Raw genomic sequence first — 19,679 nt, forward strand, 5'->3', positions numbered from 1 at the left:
GTGGGACCCACACTAAAAGTTTCGAAATTAATCCCAAAAACAGATCCTAATCATCCCCTAAACTCATATGCCAACTTGGAACACAATTCGGGGCTCGAAAACTCTAAAAATCAATTCATTCATCAAAACCCAATTTTAGGCCAAAATTAATAACAAGGGCAGCAACTATTTACGCAAAAATCACCAAAACGAAGCCTTAACAACTGAAACCAATTACACAAATATGTTCCTCATGAAAAACCCCACAATTTAGCACCAAAAATTTCAAAAATCAGACATAAAACGCCCAAGAAACGAATCCCCAAAGTTTATCAAAATTCCACTCTAAAATTCAACAAAGACAGCAGCTAAAATCACGATTTTTACCTCAATCAAATGACCCCAAATCAATTTCTGAAAGACCACAATGTTCTCCTCGAAATTCCACGCGAGATAGGCTTTTAAATTGCTCTAATTGGACATAAATTGGCCAAGAAATAACTTCTCGAAATTCTCCAAAATTTCACTCCGAAAACAACAAAAGACAGCAGCTAAAATGTGAAATTTACCTCAAACGGAGTTCCTAAATCACCTTATGAGCTTACCAATGCGTTTCTCTCGGAAATACCTTCAATTTGGATCTTTGAATCACTGAAATTGAGCTCAAAATGGTGGAGAAATTGTTTTTCAAAGTTGGGGCTTAAATTTGAAAAAATTCGCGGTCAACAGTAAATGAGATAAATAGTGACAACATAGTCCAAAATTTAATTATTTTGATCCTCCGAACTCATTCAGAGTCCCATGAACGTAAAACATATATGAATTTTGATTGAAAACATTATTCCGTGATGCAGTCGAAATTTCCAATGGAGGTTGTTGCGATGAAAAATGGGTCCCACACTCGAGCACCAATTTAAACCAAAACCACAAAAGGGCTCGGAATGAGACCGGAAGCCCCGGGAAACACACGAAAGGTCGTTCTAGATCAAACTCAACATTTCAAAGCTAAACGTGCTGATGAAATTTTAATCCAAGCGTGTTTATCAAGAATGTTGACCAAAGTCAACCTTATGCCAGGTTTTAAAGGCTAAAGCGTCAAATGGCCACAAACTCATACCGATTACCTCGATACTCATGCCGACTATGCAACTAGCCTAATTTGGTCATTTTGGAGTTGATGGAACCGTCAGAATTCCGTTCTGAGATCATTTTCCTAAAGTTATGACCGAAGTCAACTATTCAAGTTATAAAAGCTCCAAATCAGGGAAACGGGTCCAAAACCTAAACGAACGGCCATGCGATCGAGCTACCGGCGCCAGCAGGTGACCTGGGGTCGCTATAGGAATTCTCTAAATGACGAAATGAAAGCAGCATTAAAAAAATGACCTGGAGGGTTATTACAGGTAAGTTGCCACATTCACATAGTGAAAAGAAAGAATCAATAAACATGAGGGGTCGACTTAAAATGTCTCATCTCTGACAAATAAAAATGGACTTTAAACCCCACACGCAGCAAGCTTTAGCCAAAGTAATATGTAATCTGCCTAAAATTTAGCCATTACCTGGCCTAAAATCTATCCTAAAAGACGTAACTATGACAAATAGCAACAAAAGATAGCAACAACTAAATAATAAATCACGTGAATCCTACTAGATGCAACATTTGATCAAAGGAAGAAAGAGCTTCGAGCAGATTTGCACAGGGTTTTAACATGACTTTTTTTAAAGAACTTCTAATCAATCTAAGGGTTAACTGGAACACATAATGAAGTGAAAGGACAGACGAGATTGATAATGAGGTTTATAAGGGAAACTAAACTACCCATTATTTGAAGAAGAAACGAGATTCATGGAAATCTAAAATAATGGCATTTCTTACGAGAAAAAGAACTATATAGTTAATCTACATGTTTTAAAAAAAACTACATGCCACAGAAAGTCGAGATATATCCGAATCTAGCTATATCCTTCATAATGCAAAACTAAATGAATCCTGGATAAACCTACACTCTAGCTAAACAAATAACATTTTACACTTATGTGAGATTGAGCTCCTGAACCAAGTTAGACAGAAGAAGAGGACATAAAAGGATGTCAAGCTGCTTTAATTTAGATTGCTACTTAAACCGTTCATAAACATGATTGAGCATTAAAAGGGAAAGTAAACAAAGCTTAGACTTTTAATAAAAGAAAAACAGACAGATCATTAAACTAAGCTATGTGTTACCACTAAATATAGAAATTGAACCATTAATACGAAGATGTGAACATTCACCAAGTTGCTGGAAAAACTAAACTTTTAAACTATCATTAAATACCAAAGCAAACTCAACCACAAGCTATAATTAGATAGTAGAGAATTATAACAAGCAAACTAAATCCTAAATTATCACTAAGTGTGGAATTTAAACAGACAACAAAACTGTGAACAGAAAATGAAATAGAAAGGAAAGAAATTACATGGTTCTGGGTAGTGACTAAGACAACGAGTTGAGAAAATTAATTTCCACACCTATTTCAAGTGCCAGTGGTTAAAAAAGGATAATAAGAGCGAAGTGATTGTGTCAAAAATCAGAGAAAGCAAGAAAAGAACAATAGAGAAATTAGTGAATATAAAAATATGGAAAACTCCAATATTCCCCGAGCTCTCTCTATCACTTCGTTACTCTTCTTTCATAATTAAGAAAAGTAGGAGGAAAAGACTGATAAGGAGATGGGGTTTCTTGCTCCCAAATTGATTTGAGGGAGATAGGTGAGTTCAAATTTCTCTAGATTTTGACGAATTTTCACAAGAAAAGGCATGGTGGTTACGTTCTGCTTCTTGTAGTTGAAAAAAGAGAGATGAAAGATGCGTGTGTTTTGGTGTGAGAGAAGAAAGGGTATAAGGGGTATGGTTGGGAAAATAAGTAGGCTGGGTCATATAGGGAAATTGGGCTAAGATTGTGCTATTTTTGGCTCAAAATCGACTAAACTTTGGCTTCATTAAGTAAGTTTCAAAGGGAACAGGTCCCTTGGCTTATGTTTTCGCAAAATTCAAATCAATTTCATAACACGGAAACAAGACAAATCGTGTAATCAATTAATTATTTAAGCTTCTTAATTTTAACAAAATAAAATAATTATCTAATTATTATAATTTGATTGATTTTTATAAAAAATATGAAATACTTACTTATGCTAAACACTATTTTTTTGAGATAATTTTTTCAAACATTTATAAAAATTGAGATACGTGTATATATATATATATATATATATATATATAAGTACATTATTCTTTCTGAAAATAGCATAATTAAGCTTTAAAATATTTTTGAATTTTTCAAAGACAATTACATTAAATTATTTGAAATTGAAGAAGCTTAAAAACTAATTAAAATTGTGGAGGGCAAAAATTGGGTGTCAACAACCGTCTCTATCATTTCTTTGATTTTCCTACGTCAAATATAATGATTGTTGGACTCAACACATTCACTATCGCAATCCATTTCTATTGTTATTTTTTTTCCATTGATGGTGTTAAAGGTAAGTACCTATATTATGATTCAAAAAATAATTGGTCATCTCTTCTAGTTTTGTCTGCAGTTTATTCAACAATTGTTGTATCTGTTTTAGTAATTGATGCATCAATTGTTGAAAAAATTTCAGCAATTATTGCAGCACCTGAAGCATCTATTTCAGTAAATTGATGTATCAATTGTTGAAACATATTCAACAACTGTTGTAACAGTTGGAGCACCTACAATAATAATTATTGAATGTGTTTTAACAACTGATAAAATATAAGCAATAATTAGTGCAATCACTGCTAAAATAGATGCAACAATTGGTGCAACAACTGCTAAAATAGATGCAACAATTATTGTAATCTATACAATAGTTGCATTGTTTCATCACTTGCTACATTTGTTTCAGCTGCTGATGAAGCAGTTGCAGAAACATACGCAATAATTGCTAAAATAAATACAATAATAGTCGGAATAGTAGATAAACCCAAATAAGCAATACACATAAAATAACAATATTCACGTACCAAAACGGTCCAAAATCACTCCTCAAGCAATGCATAATACTACACCAACAAAATTTAATTTCAAATCGAGTGAACTTAATTGTTTTTTTCAAACTAAAAGTTTTTTTGAAAAAGAAAAGAGGTGTTCTGTTCTCTCTTCTTTTCAGCACAATAACAACAGCTGAACAATAATAATATCAACAACACAACACAAGGAGGAAGAAGAAGTAGTATAAGAAGAAGAACGAAGAAGAAAAAAGGAGAAGAAAACTGCGTGAAATGGGTATTGGATAAAAGAGATAAGGCGACATTTTTTTAAAAACCTTTTTAGGTCATTAGGGTTTCTATATAGCATGAGTCAAAGTATAAAAAAAATATTAAGGACTTACTGAAAAAAATATCAAAATTCATTAATTACTAATCATAAAATTATCACCAACACTCAATTTTTAAAACTGTTATCACTTTTTTTAAATTCTTAATTTGTTTTCTCACCCTTAATTAAATGTACCAAAAAGGTAGGGTGTAATACATAAAAAGGAAAAATAGTGTAAGAATTGGTGCAAAATGCAATGGACTTTAAGTGGGCGTTTGGATGTGTCAACCTCAAGTTGAATTTTAAAAATTTTGACGGGGCACGTGTAAAAGTGAAAATTTTTGGTGGCCAAATGCTTGCTGAAATTCACAGATGATAGCTGTCTCGTTTCCAAATTTACACATTTGTAATTGTATAGTGTATTTGCGGAAACAATGGCGAAGAGGTTAGCGAGAGGTGGAAGAAGGGAGGAGGTACCGTCGCGGTCGATTTTGACTCGAGCCGTGGACTCAGTATTTGATTTTGTCCGATTGGCAGAGTTCGAGATCCTCTTCGTCCTCTTTTTTATTGTAGCATATGTGATTTTCAAGGATCTGGTTAGCTTCTCCCTCTCTTCTTTTGTTGCATTACGGAAAGTTCTTTTCATATATATGCCATTTCCCTTGATTGTGCTCTTTTGGGGATGGGGAATTAGATTGTTGTGATTTCAGATTTGTGGTAATTCTGCAAATGTTACATAATGGCGTGGCTAGCCCGTGAAGCAAAATAAAAGGAAAACAACTCCCCAGCTAATACATGATGAGTAGTTTCAACTTTGGTTATTTGTTATACCTAGAAATCACTGCATCAGTGAGGGAAACCTTCTTGGGTTCTTTTCTTGAAAGAATAAAGTAGGCAGTACCAGCAAGTGTCAGCTTCTTGAGCCAGGGTTTTAAGTCTTCAGACACCTCTATAATTTTCTAGATCCCAAGAACCTGAATTCTCTATATGGGATAAATTTAGGCATGTATTTGGCTCAAATACTTCGAATCAAGGCATTGGAAGTATAAGTGTGAAGCAAATTGAGGAGAACTGAACGATTCTCAAAAGGCATGTGGAACTAAAACATAATGACCCTATTGCCGTTGGTATATCATCTTCCTCAATCCTCAGTAAAATATAAAAGCTGCCCGGGGATGCAAGTTTGGGTAGACATCTTCTAATTCCATATATAGCACTCGAGTTGATAAATTGAAGGCTTTGTTTAGCGATCATAATGCAACATGAGGTCCTATTGTAATAGAATAACTCAGATTTCAGTGCATACAAAGGTGTAAACCATACAAGTAGAGGAGTTATAAAAACTTTACTTCTACATAAGAAATTCAATCTTCTGTAGCCAAAAGTAAAAAAAAAACAAAAAAAAAACTGAGCATGTTGTTTTCGATCAGGGACAAAGCTCATCCCGCAAAAGCTATTCTGTACAACTGATATACTCATCGGGATAGATTCCCTAGCACCCGACGTACCCATGATGTCTGAATATATATACATATGACAAGTGCTAGAGTCAATTGGCTCCAAATAAAGATGGAGCTCACCAACTCACCAACTGAATTGTAGGCAAGTGGCTAGTGGGATACTTTGTTGTCCTGCGTGTCACGCTTCTAAACCTGCATTGTGAGTGCAACACCCCCGGCAAAAGCGACGTGAGTACGCATACAACATGTACTCGTATGTAAAGTAGACAAAATAACATAAGGCATATACTTGAGCCCATATGAAAAAATATCACGTATGAGCAACAGAGAAAATGTATGAGTACTCTAAAGCATCCTATGGAACACATGCCATGTCTTACTGTTTATGATGCATTGAACCTGTCTTTTGGATCATTCGTTGTAACCTCAGGGTTGTTCATTATGGCACTGGGATCCTTGTACATTTGATAGGTCCTTATATTTTAGCATATACATATGAAATGAAGGCCGCAAAAACAGACAACATATGAACAAATTCACTATGAATGCACTCTGATCAAGGTCTCATGCTATGCACGGGATCTTGGTCTCGTGCCACGCGCAATAACAAGTATATCACAATGCATATGAGCATATAAATGACATTATGATGCAACTATTAACTTTAGGGTATGTTATGTATGTTCAATATGATAGTTATACCTGTGGAGGTTATTCATTTATTACATATGGCATAAATACTCCGGGAAAGAAACACAACTATGTCAAATGATAGACTCGAGGCCATATAAGATCATGTGAAAGCTCAATGGAATAGGAGCAACGTCAAATGAAGGGCCTATGTAGACATGAAGCATATAGATATGAAGCCTGTAACATGGGGATCAATAACAAGTGAAAGAGACACTTGATCGAGTGAAGCATATAACAAATGGAGCCTATTATCACGTATGATTTACGACCTTATTAATTTATATTAGAGAAACATTTGACAGGGAGATCATGCCTTAGCGATGAAAGAGGTTTTAGCATTAGATACCTCGATTGTCAATTTCCTCTGAGGCGATAATCTACATAAATGCAAATAAGGACGCTAATATTAGCAACTAATCAAGAGGCTCGCATCTCATATGCAATTCGTCAAACAGTAGCCAAGCGATGTGCTCGCAAAACTTCTGAATCAATGGTGTCCTCTTACAGCTTCTCTGTTTGCTATAGCTACTTTATCATACGACCTTCTCACGAGGTCTCCCGCCACTCTTTAGGCCTCACAACTCATGTAACAACCTCTTAATATTTAGGATACGGCAAACAATACTCAAACTAACAACTTTCGATCACCGTCCCCAAAGTTCTTACTAACATAAGCATAGAAATACTCACCCCAGCTTCTTAACAAAGAGGGATCAGAAAATTTACCTCAATTGATAGAGATTCCCAATTCTTCTTGAAATCATCAAGAAGATAAGAACTAGAAAGTGTAAGAATTGGTCAGCAGGTAGTCCAGCAAATGTAAGAACTAGAAACAACATTTGTCTATGCTCTTGTTGTTTTTCCACATTCGTAGTGACGGCCGTGAACGTTTCAAATTCCTCCATGTCTGCTTGTACTTGTCCCATATAAGTAGACACATCGAATTTTTGTTTTTTTAAGTTGATCATTCGAGATATCACATCACAGAAACGAGTTATGTCATTACTGTATAAAGCACAGGCCTTTTCCTAAATTGAATAACATGTCTGGAATGGGCGAAACAACGGTATCAACTTGGAATCAATAGAGCACCACAAAAGACTGCATAATTTAGCATCAACCTTCTCCCATTGTGTTTTGGTTGTTGCATCTTCAGCACTAGACTTTGCCTTTTCATCTACCACAGGTGATTTGTTCGTTAAGTGATCTTGGATACCTTGACCTTTGCACCACAACTCAATGGTGGAAGGATTTGCATTCAGTCTTCTCAACAGAGACTGCTTGAAGAGATACCCTGAGAGGAAAATGGAGGGATATATAGTCCAGCTGCAGTTTGTCTGCTCTCATATACATACATGTTAGCAGAACATGTATGTGGTGAGATGAGGTCCTTCTAAGTTCAGCTTCCTGCTTCTTTGATCATGATAACATATTTGTTATTCCACATAGGCTGGAATTAGATATGAGTATTGTGTTTGACATGGAAGAACATGTGAACACATCATCTCTAGACACAAAGATACAGCCAAAAGACCTTTTAGAATTATGTGGGGAAAAATATAGACATTTACCGATTATAATGTATCTCTCTGTATCCCAAAAAATGAAGTGGGTTGGGCATTAGAAAACGTTATCATCAGGCAAGTGGAAGGATTTGCAGTCAGTCTTCCCAACAGAAACTGCTTGAAGTGATTCCCTGAGAGGAAAATGGAGGGATATATATGCCAGCTGCAGTTTGTTTGCTCTCATATACATATGTGTTTGCAGAACATGTATGTGGTGAGATGAGGTCCTTCTAAGTTCAGATTCCTGCTTCTTTGATCATGATACCATATTTGTTATTCTACATCGGCTGGAATTAGATATGAGTATTGTGTTTGACATGGAAGAACATGTGAACACATCATCTCTAGACACAAAGATACAGCCAGAAGACCTTTTAGAATTATGTGGGGAAAATATATAGACATTTACTGATTATAATGCATCTCTCTGTATCCCAAAAAATGAAATGGTTTGGGCATTAGAAAACATTATCACCAGGCAAGTGGGAAGTTGGAACATCTGATATTCCATTTTTCCTTTTCAATCTGGACCGACTTCCCGGAAGTATCTACTGCACCTTTATCCACACCCCCTAGAAGGCTAGAACAAGAAACAAGATTACTGAAACTGTTTTTCTCAACAACAAAAAAATAATTTCTCAAAAAAAGATTACTCAAACTGTCTATTTGCATACACAACCGTCTGATGACCATTGCTGCAATGCCAATGATTATTGAATTATGTTCTTGTTTCTTTCTACGTGAAGTTTGGCAGCTGATGGGCTTGAGTATTGTATGCGGCATCTTGGTCTTTTTTGTCATGACCCAACCCCATAGGCCGTATGCAGGGGCGGACCCAGCATGTATCCAGGGGGTTCATCCGAACCCCCTTCAGCGAAAAATTATACTATTTATACATGGTTAAAATATTTTTTTATGTATAAATAGTAGATGTCGAACCCTCTTCGACTAGTTCGTGTGTCTACCTTTTTAGATTTTGAACCCCTTATTAAAAATTCTGGTTCCGCCACTGGCCGTATGACTAGTGCCCGAGTTGGGCACTCATGTTCACATTTGTTAGACATCGTCAAACTGAAACCAAACACAATATGGAAGCTTTGTGAAAACAGGACGTCATCTCAAGCGTTACATACATGCATCAGGGTAACCTGTCTCCTGAGGAATCACAATCAATTAAAACCTCATAATACACGAGCCGACAAGGCTGTCACTACATACAACATCCCAAAATACAAGTCATATATGCATAACCGAACACATATACACACAACCCACACATATGTCTACAGACCTCTAAGAGTATCAACAGTATCATATGGCGGGACAGGGCCCCGCCGTACCCCTGAATTAAACATATATATACTTCAAAAAGGGGTCTATAGCAAAAGTCTAGGGTCTGAGACAAAGGAGCACTCCAAGATACCTGAATAGGAATCCTAGGCTGACAGATCACCGAAGCTAGTACCTGTACCTGCGGGCATGAAACGCAACCCCCCAAGGAAGGGGGTCAGTACAAGATATGTACAGAGTATGTAAAGCATGAAATACAATAGGAAAGATCATAATTGAAGTAGAGAGTCTAAGAGACAAGTATGATAATCAAGAGCTCACTGTACTTGTGCCTTATGAAATAAAATCATGCATATCATTATCATATACCGTACTCGGCCCATTATGGGACTCGGTGCCATAATCGTATCATCATATTATCATATACATATACTATACCGTACCCAGCCCATTATAGGACTCGGTGCCACAATCATATCATCATAGGTGAAATCCATCGGTGACCCCCTAAAGTTGACATCAATTTTTACTTAGACACATCAACTAGGTTTTGTTCATTTTAGACACCTCAAGTAAGGCTCCGATGTGTCATTTTGACACTTTTTTGACAATCACCAAAATATATTAAGTGTGTGTAATGTACTCGCCTGACTTGTTAAAAACAGCGAATTAAATAAAGACATGTGGCATATATATATATATATATCAAAAATAATTATCAAATAATGACTTTTGAATAGAAAAAAATGACCAATAATTTGATGACACGTGATATTTTTTTATCTAAATAATAATTATTTTTTAAAAAAATAAAAATTAACAACTATTTACCCTCACCCCCACACCCACACCCTATCAATGGTCTTCCAACACCACCCACCCGCCGTCGTCTTCCAACACCACCTTTAATCACTCCATATACAAATGAACATACATACATCCTCAATTTCATCTCCCTCATTGTCTCTTTTAAGAAAAATACCATTTCTTTTTTACCCTTAAGTTTCACTAATTTGGTAAATTCACATTGGATTTCTGTTGATTTCTTCATTGTCCAGCCAAAACGGAAGTAAAGGGTGTCTAACACTGTAAATGCTGGAAGCAGGGGCCGGCGACGAAGCAACAGTCGGAGGAGCCACCCACCGCCGCCATCTCACAGAGATAAACATAAAAACCCCACAAATGAAAGCACATTAAACAAGAAAAATTACTAAAATCCAGCACCGATCTGTGAGATAGTCAAATGAAAGGTTAATTAATAAGTAAGAGGTATGATTGACAAAAATGGAGCTAAATAATCAAAACAAAATCATGCTAATTGTTTTTGCAGAAGAAGAACAACAAATGAAGAAGAAGAACAAAAAAAAATTAAGAAAAAACGCTCTTCACGCGCTTAAAATGGATGCAGCACACGCAATGTGCCAAGTTAGCACAAAGTGTCAAAATGACACATCGGAGCCTTACTTGAGGTGTCTAAAATGAATAAAGCCTAGTTGAGGTGTCTAAGTGAAAGTTGGTGCCAACTTTAGAGGGTCACCGATGGATTTCGCCATCATCATATTATCATATCATCATATACATATACTATGCCGTACTCGACCCATTATGGGACTCAGCGTCATAATTGTATTATCATATCATCATATACATATACTATACCGTACCTGGCCCTCTAGTGAGAGACTTAGTGAAGATGTAATAAAGTTGTGCACGATAACATACCCGGCGCGGGACTCGGTGAAAGAGGTAATAACAGTATGCACGAGTAGAATATCATGAGCAACCATATACAATTAGATCATTGCCTGAGACTCAATAGAATAATCAAAATGAACCATCATATGAAAATCAAGACAGCAGTGATCTCAAGTACCTTTTGAATGTCACTATGGATCATATCAAATGGAGCCTCAGGAATCATAGACATGTATCAAGATAATGCGAAACAACTTATGGAATCAGAGACATTTGTCATTATAGAGTCTTTAGGAATAGGAGCTTATACATCCAACTACTATTCAAATCATCCCACACATTACGACGTTCCATAATCTTTAACATAACGACTACGACGTAATCAAGTTACTCTTAATAATCTATAGCCACAACACTTCATCGGATGAACTTACAACAGTCTAACAATTACAACAACACTATAGCTTTAACTACTCTTGGTCCTTCAATTCAACAAGAACAACAACACAACCAACCCAGATCATTCTCAATACAATACAATTATAACTTTAAATATCAAATTCCTTCACTTTCATCATATAACCAATGGAAACAACAACTCCAACATTAATCGAAATTAATCCATCATCTTTAGATTAGAACAGCCCCAACAATTATAACCATACAATGTATAATCGTAATCACACTTAATTTTTCAATTCAACACAAACAGCCACACGTTACAATTACAACTCCAACTTGAAATATCAAATTATTCCATTTTCATTATATAACTCATGACAACAACAACCAAAACGTTAATTAAAATTGATTCACCATCTCCAAATGAAACAGCCCCTGCACGGCTTTAACAACATTCCAAAGCCAACATACATAATTTCATACCTCCAATTCACATTTACACATTCACAACATGTCCAAATTCATCCTAAAACGTATAGAAAATGATTAATTCTTACCTTAACAACTTGTCTTCTCAACTTGGCTGAAACGTGTGGATTGCACGTTAGGTCTTCTTGCTGCCCCAATGATTAATTCATGTTGTTAATCACCTCCAATTGGTTGAAAATACCTTATAAAAGTAGTGTGGGGATCAGAATTTGGGAGCTTACTTGCTCAGCCATGGTCGTGAGTTGCCATTGCTTGAACTCTCTTTCTTTTCCTCTATATTTTCCTCAAAGAAGAATGAGCTAAAATGAGCTTTTAGCCATTAATTTTTCATTATATATACAGCCCCTAAGAGTGACACATGTCCAGCCTTGACATGTATCCCATGGTCATCCATGGCAGCCCTTAAGAGTGACACGTGTCCAGCTTTGACATGTGTCCATTTTGGACATGTTTCCTACTATCATCCACCCTTTAGTCACATTCTGCCACGTGTCTTGGTGGGGCCCACTTGGTGGTCTAATTAACTTAATTAATCTCAATTAATCCCTAATCCATAATCTAGACCAAATAAAATCTATAACCAATTCGTGTATTAATTAAAATCGGGAATAAAAATCTCTATCTCACATCCCGGAATAATCTTGTCCATTACTTTAAGAAAGTAGGTGCATCACCTCCTTAATTCCTACCACAAGTTCGTAAGTAGTTGCATCACCTACTTGCCTTTTTTTTATTTATTTAAATGCAGTCCACACATTCTAAGTATGTGCATCACCTACTTGAAGTAGGTGCATCACCTACTTGTTCTTTTTAGTAGGTTAGTAATTAGTCTTATCTTAAGAACCCATGTGATCCTTGCTACTTAAGCTAGACGTGTACTCAAGTACCTTAATTATGTAAGACATCCAAACCAGTAGCTTAAGCAAGTAGGTTGATTACTGTGACAAATTATTTGGCCTCGAACCCCTTTCAAATCCTTCACATAGAACTAGTCTATGCAAGACATCTCCCTTCCTTAGGATCATTTGATAACTTCATGGATAGCATGGATCACATGGAAGCTTTAGAGAAGCTTAAAAACGTTCCGATGTACAAAAAGTACAGGATATAACATTTTTATTTGGTTTCATAAAGGAAAGCAAGTATTCAGATGGTTATCAAAAAAGAAAAAAGGAAGCAAGTATTGAGATCGTAAAACGAAACATGAAAGCTATATCATGTTTCCTAGTTGTACATAAAGTGTTGAGTGGGAATGTAGACTTACAGATGTATAAAGAGGGGGGCACTCCAGGAAGAGAAAATAAATTCATGAGTCCACCATGGAGGATTTACATTAAATATGTGACCTTCAATGAGCTTTCAAGTTGTTCATCCTTGTTTTCTTCCAAGGCTTTTATTGAGAAAATAGGTCCTTAATTTTTTTTTCCTTCTCTGTTTTTCTCAATAGTTAGGGGCACATTATGGCCTCAGAAAGAGTGATGAGATTGCAGGATGGAGTAGTACTTTTGGGTGAGTGTATCGAGTCTATACTACTTTTGATTCACCCTACCTATTATGCTGATGTAAAGGGGCAATGGAACAATTAATTTTGAAAAAGTTTTGGAGGAGTAATATTTGAGATAATTCACCCTACCTTGCCGACTCCAACTTGTTTGGGACCAGTGGCATACGGAGGATTTTTCGTGAGCGGTGTTGACACTAAAGAGGTGAAATAATATTACTATAATGACTGCATTATTTAGAAAACTAAATTCAAGTTGCATTACAAATTAAAATATGAATTCAGGTGAAACTTGGATGAATTTCATAGAATCCCACCCAATTTGTTTTCAAGAAATTAGAAAGAAAAAAAATGAAAAAACAAACAAACTTACAATTGAAAGAGCAGCACACAACACGTTAAATCTCCAAATATTACAAATGGTAAAGTGAAAACCTTGTATGCGAGCATGCAAGAATCCGCCCTTTTCATCTCAAGCTAGAGAAGCTGAAAGAAAGTCTAGGAAGTGATACAATGCTCTGATAGTCCTCACACTTGGGCTACTCAACTACCACTTGCTGAATGGTGGTACTACACTACACACCACTCTGCCTTGAAATGTACACCTTATTTGAAGTTCTGTATGGTCAAAAACCACCAATACACTTGCCTTACTTAGCTGGTGAATCTTCTATTGACATGGTTGATAGATCTCTGGAGGCTAGAGAGGCAGTGATAGCACTGGTCAAGTTCCATTTAGCTAGAGAACAACAAAGCATGAGGGATAAAGCTAACAAACATAGGTCTGATAGGCAATTTAAGGAAGGAAATTGGGTTTACTTGAGGTTGCAACCTTACGGGCAGATTTCAGTGGCTTCTAGGCCCTTCAAGAAGGTGGCTGCAAAGTATTTTGGTCCTTACTTGGTACTTTCTAGAGTTGGTGCAGTAACTTACATGTTGCTTTTACCTGCTGATGTCCTTATTCAGTCTTTGTTTCATGTGTCTCAACTAAAAAGGTGTTATGAGGTGCCTACGGTCATTAATCATCCCCAGTATTACATCTTTCAAGTCCTTAGTGTCCTAGCCCTGAGTCTGTATTGAAGAGCAGGATGGTCAAAAAGGGTAATAAGGTCGTGTGTCAGGTCTTGGTTCAATGGTCTGGCTTGGATGCTTCTCAGGCTACTTGGGAGTTCCTCTCAGAACTGCAGCACAGGTTCCCTGCATTTCACCCTTGAGGACAGGGGTGGTTTCCATTAGGGGGTATTGATAGAATGCTTAGATGATCAGAATGAAGCTGGAAACAGTGAAGGAATATTAAAATAGTTATTACTATTCATCAGTCACAAAAACACTTATTACTGTTCACTGTTGGTTAGGGTAGTTATTCTGTTAGTTGTTGGTAAATTGTAGCTCCAGCTTCTATTACAAATCTGTAAATAGAGATGTAAGACACTTGTTGATTCATTCAATGATATATGATAATTCTCTTTTCTCTCTTCTTCTTCTTTCTTAGCTTCTATCTCGGATTTACCTGATACAATTATCTTCTTCTTCGAGGTTCATCCTTCTAGTTGATATTCTCACTTCGATTACTGGTAATTGGAACAGGAAGCCAACTAGAAGCTTAAGTAAATCTCAAATAAATGAGTAGTTTTTTCAAACTTAGGATTTTAAGCTCCCGTTTGGCTATAGATTTTGGGAGTAGATTTTCAATTGTTTTTTTTTTTTTGAAAACATTGTTTGTTCTGGGTGAAATTTACTTTCACTCATGAAACTTCCAACTTTTTCCAAGTAAAATGCATTTCCAAACACAATTTCAAAAAATCATTTTTTTTTTCAAGTTTCACCTAAATCTATGGCTAAATGCTAGCTAAGTTGCTTGAGTAATCCAATTTCACAACAATATAAAATTATTTATTGGCTTGCAAGTTGAGCTGCACTTAAATATCATATTACCAGTACTTTAAGTTCAATGGAGTTGGCATAGTTGTATTACTTTCTCCCTTAAGCATGACATCGAGTGTTCGAGCCATGTTGGCTTCTTCATTTTTCAGAATAAGACTTTCTATAAGTATGTTGCTGACCGGGGTTGAACGCATAACCTTGAGGAAAATATTGAAGGCCCATACCAGTGAGCTACTGAAGCTATTATGCTTGAGCAGTGCCATCTCTTTAGTATTTAATCCATACTAGTTGTAGCATTCTATTATACACATAAAAAATAGATCCCGACCAAGTGGTATTGGATGACACCCCTTTGATACCCTTGCCTCCCGCCCCTGTTTGGGACTGGGATGTAGTTGTTGCTGTTTATTTGGAGTAGTAGAGTATCTTAATTTTATACTCTTGTTATATCAGTTCCTGGAATTGGCTATCCAGATCCAATCATGACTTCAGAGATGGTGTAGTTACACCTGAAAAGTACTTTCTGGAAAATCTAGGCATGAAAACTTGGGGATTTAAAATGACCAGACCTTGGTTATGAGGTGTTTCAGTCTCTAGTCTCATATGATTTGGTTCTGTTACTGAGATTCAAAATCGTGAAAGAAAACGAATTTGTTAGTTCAATTTATTTCCTTGTTAGTGCAAGATTGATATTCATTTTCCCAGGTTAGTAATTATGCATAGACACTTGGTATTTAGAATTTATGTTGTTTTAATTATGCATAAACACTCTGTCCTTAGAATTTATGTTCATTCTTCTTTTCTCAGACTTCAAGGCCGGAGTATAATCAGATCTTGGTGAAGAAACCAGATTGGTGGCCTTATTAGACTGTACCTGCAGGGTGTTTTCCATGTCTACTTGAAAAGTATGAGTTGCTCTGTACATTTTTTTCTTTTGTGTTTGTCCAGATCTGATATACAATACATAGCTAGAGTTTGAGTTTTATCTATTTTGGAGCTGTATCTATTCAGTATATATCAATTGGTTTTAATATAGAGAACAAATACAAAGTGAATCGATAAACTATATTGTGTTTTTTTTTAAAAGTAAATTATTGTTACATTTGATAATTAGTCAAACTATTACTATGATTAATAATTAGTCAAACTATCACTATAGTTGATAATTAGGGTAAAGTACCGCTATTTCTCAAATTTTCTCTCTCTTCAATGTCTGACATTTAGGGGTACTAGATGTATTACCGCAAATAATGCCTATATTAATCGTCCAATTGATAGAATGCTTGATTCCACATATTAATGATCTTTGATAACAATCAACGGAAAGCATGGGATCAAAAAAGATAGAATTTACGCAATTTCTTTTCTAAGAAAAATCATAGTGATTGATGGTCCTTTCAATCCGACGAAATGAAATTGGTGTGTACCAATTTGGATCAGATTAATAAAATTATGACTACTGAACAAATTTGGTTGACGAACTTAGTTTATGCGCCGTTAATGTAGCGGCTTGTCAAGTATTTGACAAATTCACACCATCCATTTCAAATAGAATTTGTCTCCTGGATATACGAGCAATCCAACCTATAGGATTTCCTTTTCCTCTTTCCATTTATTCAATTCTGTAGGTTTTCTGGTAATAGAGAGATATCTGTGAGAACTCTTTCCAATATCTTATAATTTTTTCAGAATTGTCTTCTCATAGCACGAAGGAAGTGTTCGATTATAGCATAACGCACTGCTTCGATGGCTCAATATGAAAGACGACCATCTCTACAACTTTGAGTGCCATATCTTGATTTATTAAAAATTCAAAATGTCATCAAACTTTTATAATAACCTAATTTATGTCATTAGATGATAGTTGTTGAACTCTCTTATACCATCGTCATATGCAAAAAGTCCAATCGTGTCACTCTTTATTAGAGATTCAAAGAAGTAGTTTTTTAAAATTAGAATTGGACACATGCCATACATTTTAGTGGTTCATGTCATCTAATTTGTTCCAATTTATTATTCTAATAAGTCGATCAAAATCCATCACCTGTAGCTTTCATGAGCCAAGCCAATCAATTCAATAAAAAGACACTATCGACCCATACTATCATATCAATATACTACATTGCCCAATTCAATGATTCACTTTTCCCTGCAAATAGTTTTGAAAGAAACTAAAATGTTCTTGATTATTGTAAAGGATGTGGATGTCCATGTGAAATGGGATCCATCCATTGTCCTTGATAGCCAAGAATTTCAAAGTACTATAGCAATTCTATAGGGCCAAGTTTGCTTCATTTCCTTTGGCTATAAATAGCCATTCAAGTGTATAGTGTTATACACACAGAACGAGAAAAGAAAGTGAAAGAACAAAAGCACTTCTCCCTCTTCTTCTTGTTAGTTCGTTTTACCTCTTTTATTTATTTTATAACACGTTATCAATACTAATCTTTATCAGTTCAAGTAAATACTTTGAAAGTCTTGAAGGTATAAATTTTTCTTTCTTAATTAATGTCGAATTTTTTTAAACTTTGAATTTCTTGCTTTGGAAATATCGGGAAAAACTATTTATCTTGGATACTAGATGTCAAAATTAATCTTGATGCGATGGGTCTGTCAGACATCATTAAAGACAAAAATCAGACATCAAATCAAAACCGTGTCAAGACAATAATATTTCTACGTCATCACCTTGATAGGGGTTTAAAAATGAAATATCAAACTGTTAAAGATTTTTTTGTGCTGTGGAATAGTTTAAAAAATAATTATGACCACCTGAAGATGGTCGTCCTTCTACATGCACGTTATGACTGGATCATTTGGGGCTTCAAGATTTAAATCTATCGGTGAGTATAATTTCTTCATGTTTAAAATCATTTCACAATTAAAATTATGTGGAGGGAATATCACTAATCATAATATGTTGGAGAAAACATTCTCCACTTTTCCTGCCTCAAGTATGCTCCTGCAGTAGCAATATCAAAAAATTCTATAGGCATAGATTTCATGAATAAATAAAAGAATGTGAAATTTTGAAATAAAGATACCAGTCAATAGAGAACCTGGGGTTCAAAAAATATTCTGAAATAATTTCACATCTCCTTGTTGTTGAACTACATAATGACCTATTGATGAAAAGTCATGAATGTCTCAACTTGCTGGTTCTATGTTATTTCCTGAAGTGAATGTGGTAAATTTTCATCAATCTAAGCGTGAAAAAAGTCATGGACCCTGTTGTGGTCATGACCATGATCGAGGGAGAAATTTTAATCATAGTGATCGTCTTGTACCAAATAATAATGTTCACCACCAGTAGTGTAAGAAGAAGGATGAAAAACATGAAGCGGTGCAAAAAAAAAATTCAAACAAGAAATGTCATCGATGTGGAGGAAAAGGACATTGGTCAGTGCCTGTCGTATGCCAAGGCACCTGGTGGAGCTCTACCAAGCATCCCTGAAGGAGGTGAAAAATAGTGCAAAAACAATCTTTATCTCTGAAGATAATATTGAGCCCATGCATCTTGATGTAGCGGATTTCTTTGAACATTCCGAAGGAAAAATAAATCACCTGATAGGTGATGGATTTGTGATAGTCCAAATATTTTTCATCCATATTGTTTGCGTTAACAAGTATGAACGTATTTTTCTAAGCTTGTAAATAAATAAAGTTTGTGTAATATCATATTTAGTAATAATATTATAATGTTTTCTTTGTTGATATCTTTCATCTTGAAGAATATATATGGATACCCTCAAATTTTATTTGGATCAATAATCGATCAATCATGAATATATTTATGTGATTGATAGTGGAACAACGCATGTCATATTTAAAGATGAGAAATACTTTTCTTACTTTCTTAAAAGAAAAAATAAATATTACTACAATTTCTGATAATTTGAAATTGATTGAAGGCTTCGGAGGAGCTATTATATTTCTGCTTAAGGAGGCAAAATTTGTTATAGAAGATACATTATTCTCTTCTAAATCTCCAAGAAACTTGTTATGCTTTAAAGACATTCGCCGAAATGAATATCATGTTGAGACAATAAATGAAATCATCCTGTTAAGTAACCAAACATGGTGTATAGATATGTGTCATGTTCATTTCATACACAAATTATTCTAGGCAATTCTAGAGCAAACATGCTCTCTATATTCTAGTGTTCTATCCCCTTTCTGTCTTTCTAGTTCCGGGTGGACAACAAATTTGTTCTAATGGTGATCAAGCATTAAAACAATAAAAACAAGAATATAAGATTAATCAAATACAAAAACTCATTTTCAATCAAAGCAAATAAGATTTAAACCTTCATCTTGTGGCTACAAATCAAGAACAAGGGGGTTTAGCCACTCATAGTTTGTAACATAATTACATAAATCATTAATACCATAA

General features: G+C 35.3%; 1 protein-coding gene across 1 annotated transcript; it reads left to right on the forward strand.

Annotated features, from left to right (window-relative positions):
- The first annotated feature begins 4,549 nt into the window (after positions 1-4,549).
- LOC129895961 (uncharacterized) lies at positions 4,550-16,399 on the forward strand. The gene is made up of 2 exons (XM_055971755.1): positions 4,550-4,903; positions 16,094-16,399. The coding sequence occupies exons 1-2, from the start codon at positions 4,742-4,744 to the stop codon at positions 16,151-16,153; spliced, it is 222 nt and encodes a 73-aa protein (XP_055827730.1). The 5' UTR covers positions 4,550-4,741; the 3' UTR covers positions 16,154-16,399.
- Positions 16,400-19,679: the final 3,280 nt, after the last annotated feature.

This window comes from Solanum dulcamara, chromosome 7 (genome assembly GCF_947179165.1).
Source record: "Solanum dulcamara chromosome 7, daSolDulc1.2, whole genome shotgun sequence".
NCBI lineage: Eukaryota > Viridiplantae > Streptophyta > Magnoliopsida > Solanales > Solanaceae > Solanum > Solanum dulcamara.

Coding starts and splice junctions, on each gene's coding strand:
- LOC129895961 (XM_055971755.1), top strand. CDS start 4,742: ATGGCGAAGAGGTTAGCGAGAGGTGGAAGAAGGGAGGAGGTACCGTCG. Junction 4,904..16,093: donor ATGTGATTTTCAAGGATCTG/GTTAGCTTCTCC, acceptor TTCTTTTCTCAG/ACTTCAAGGCCGGAGTATAA.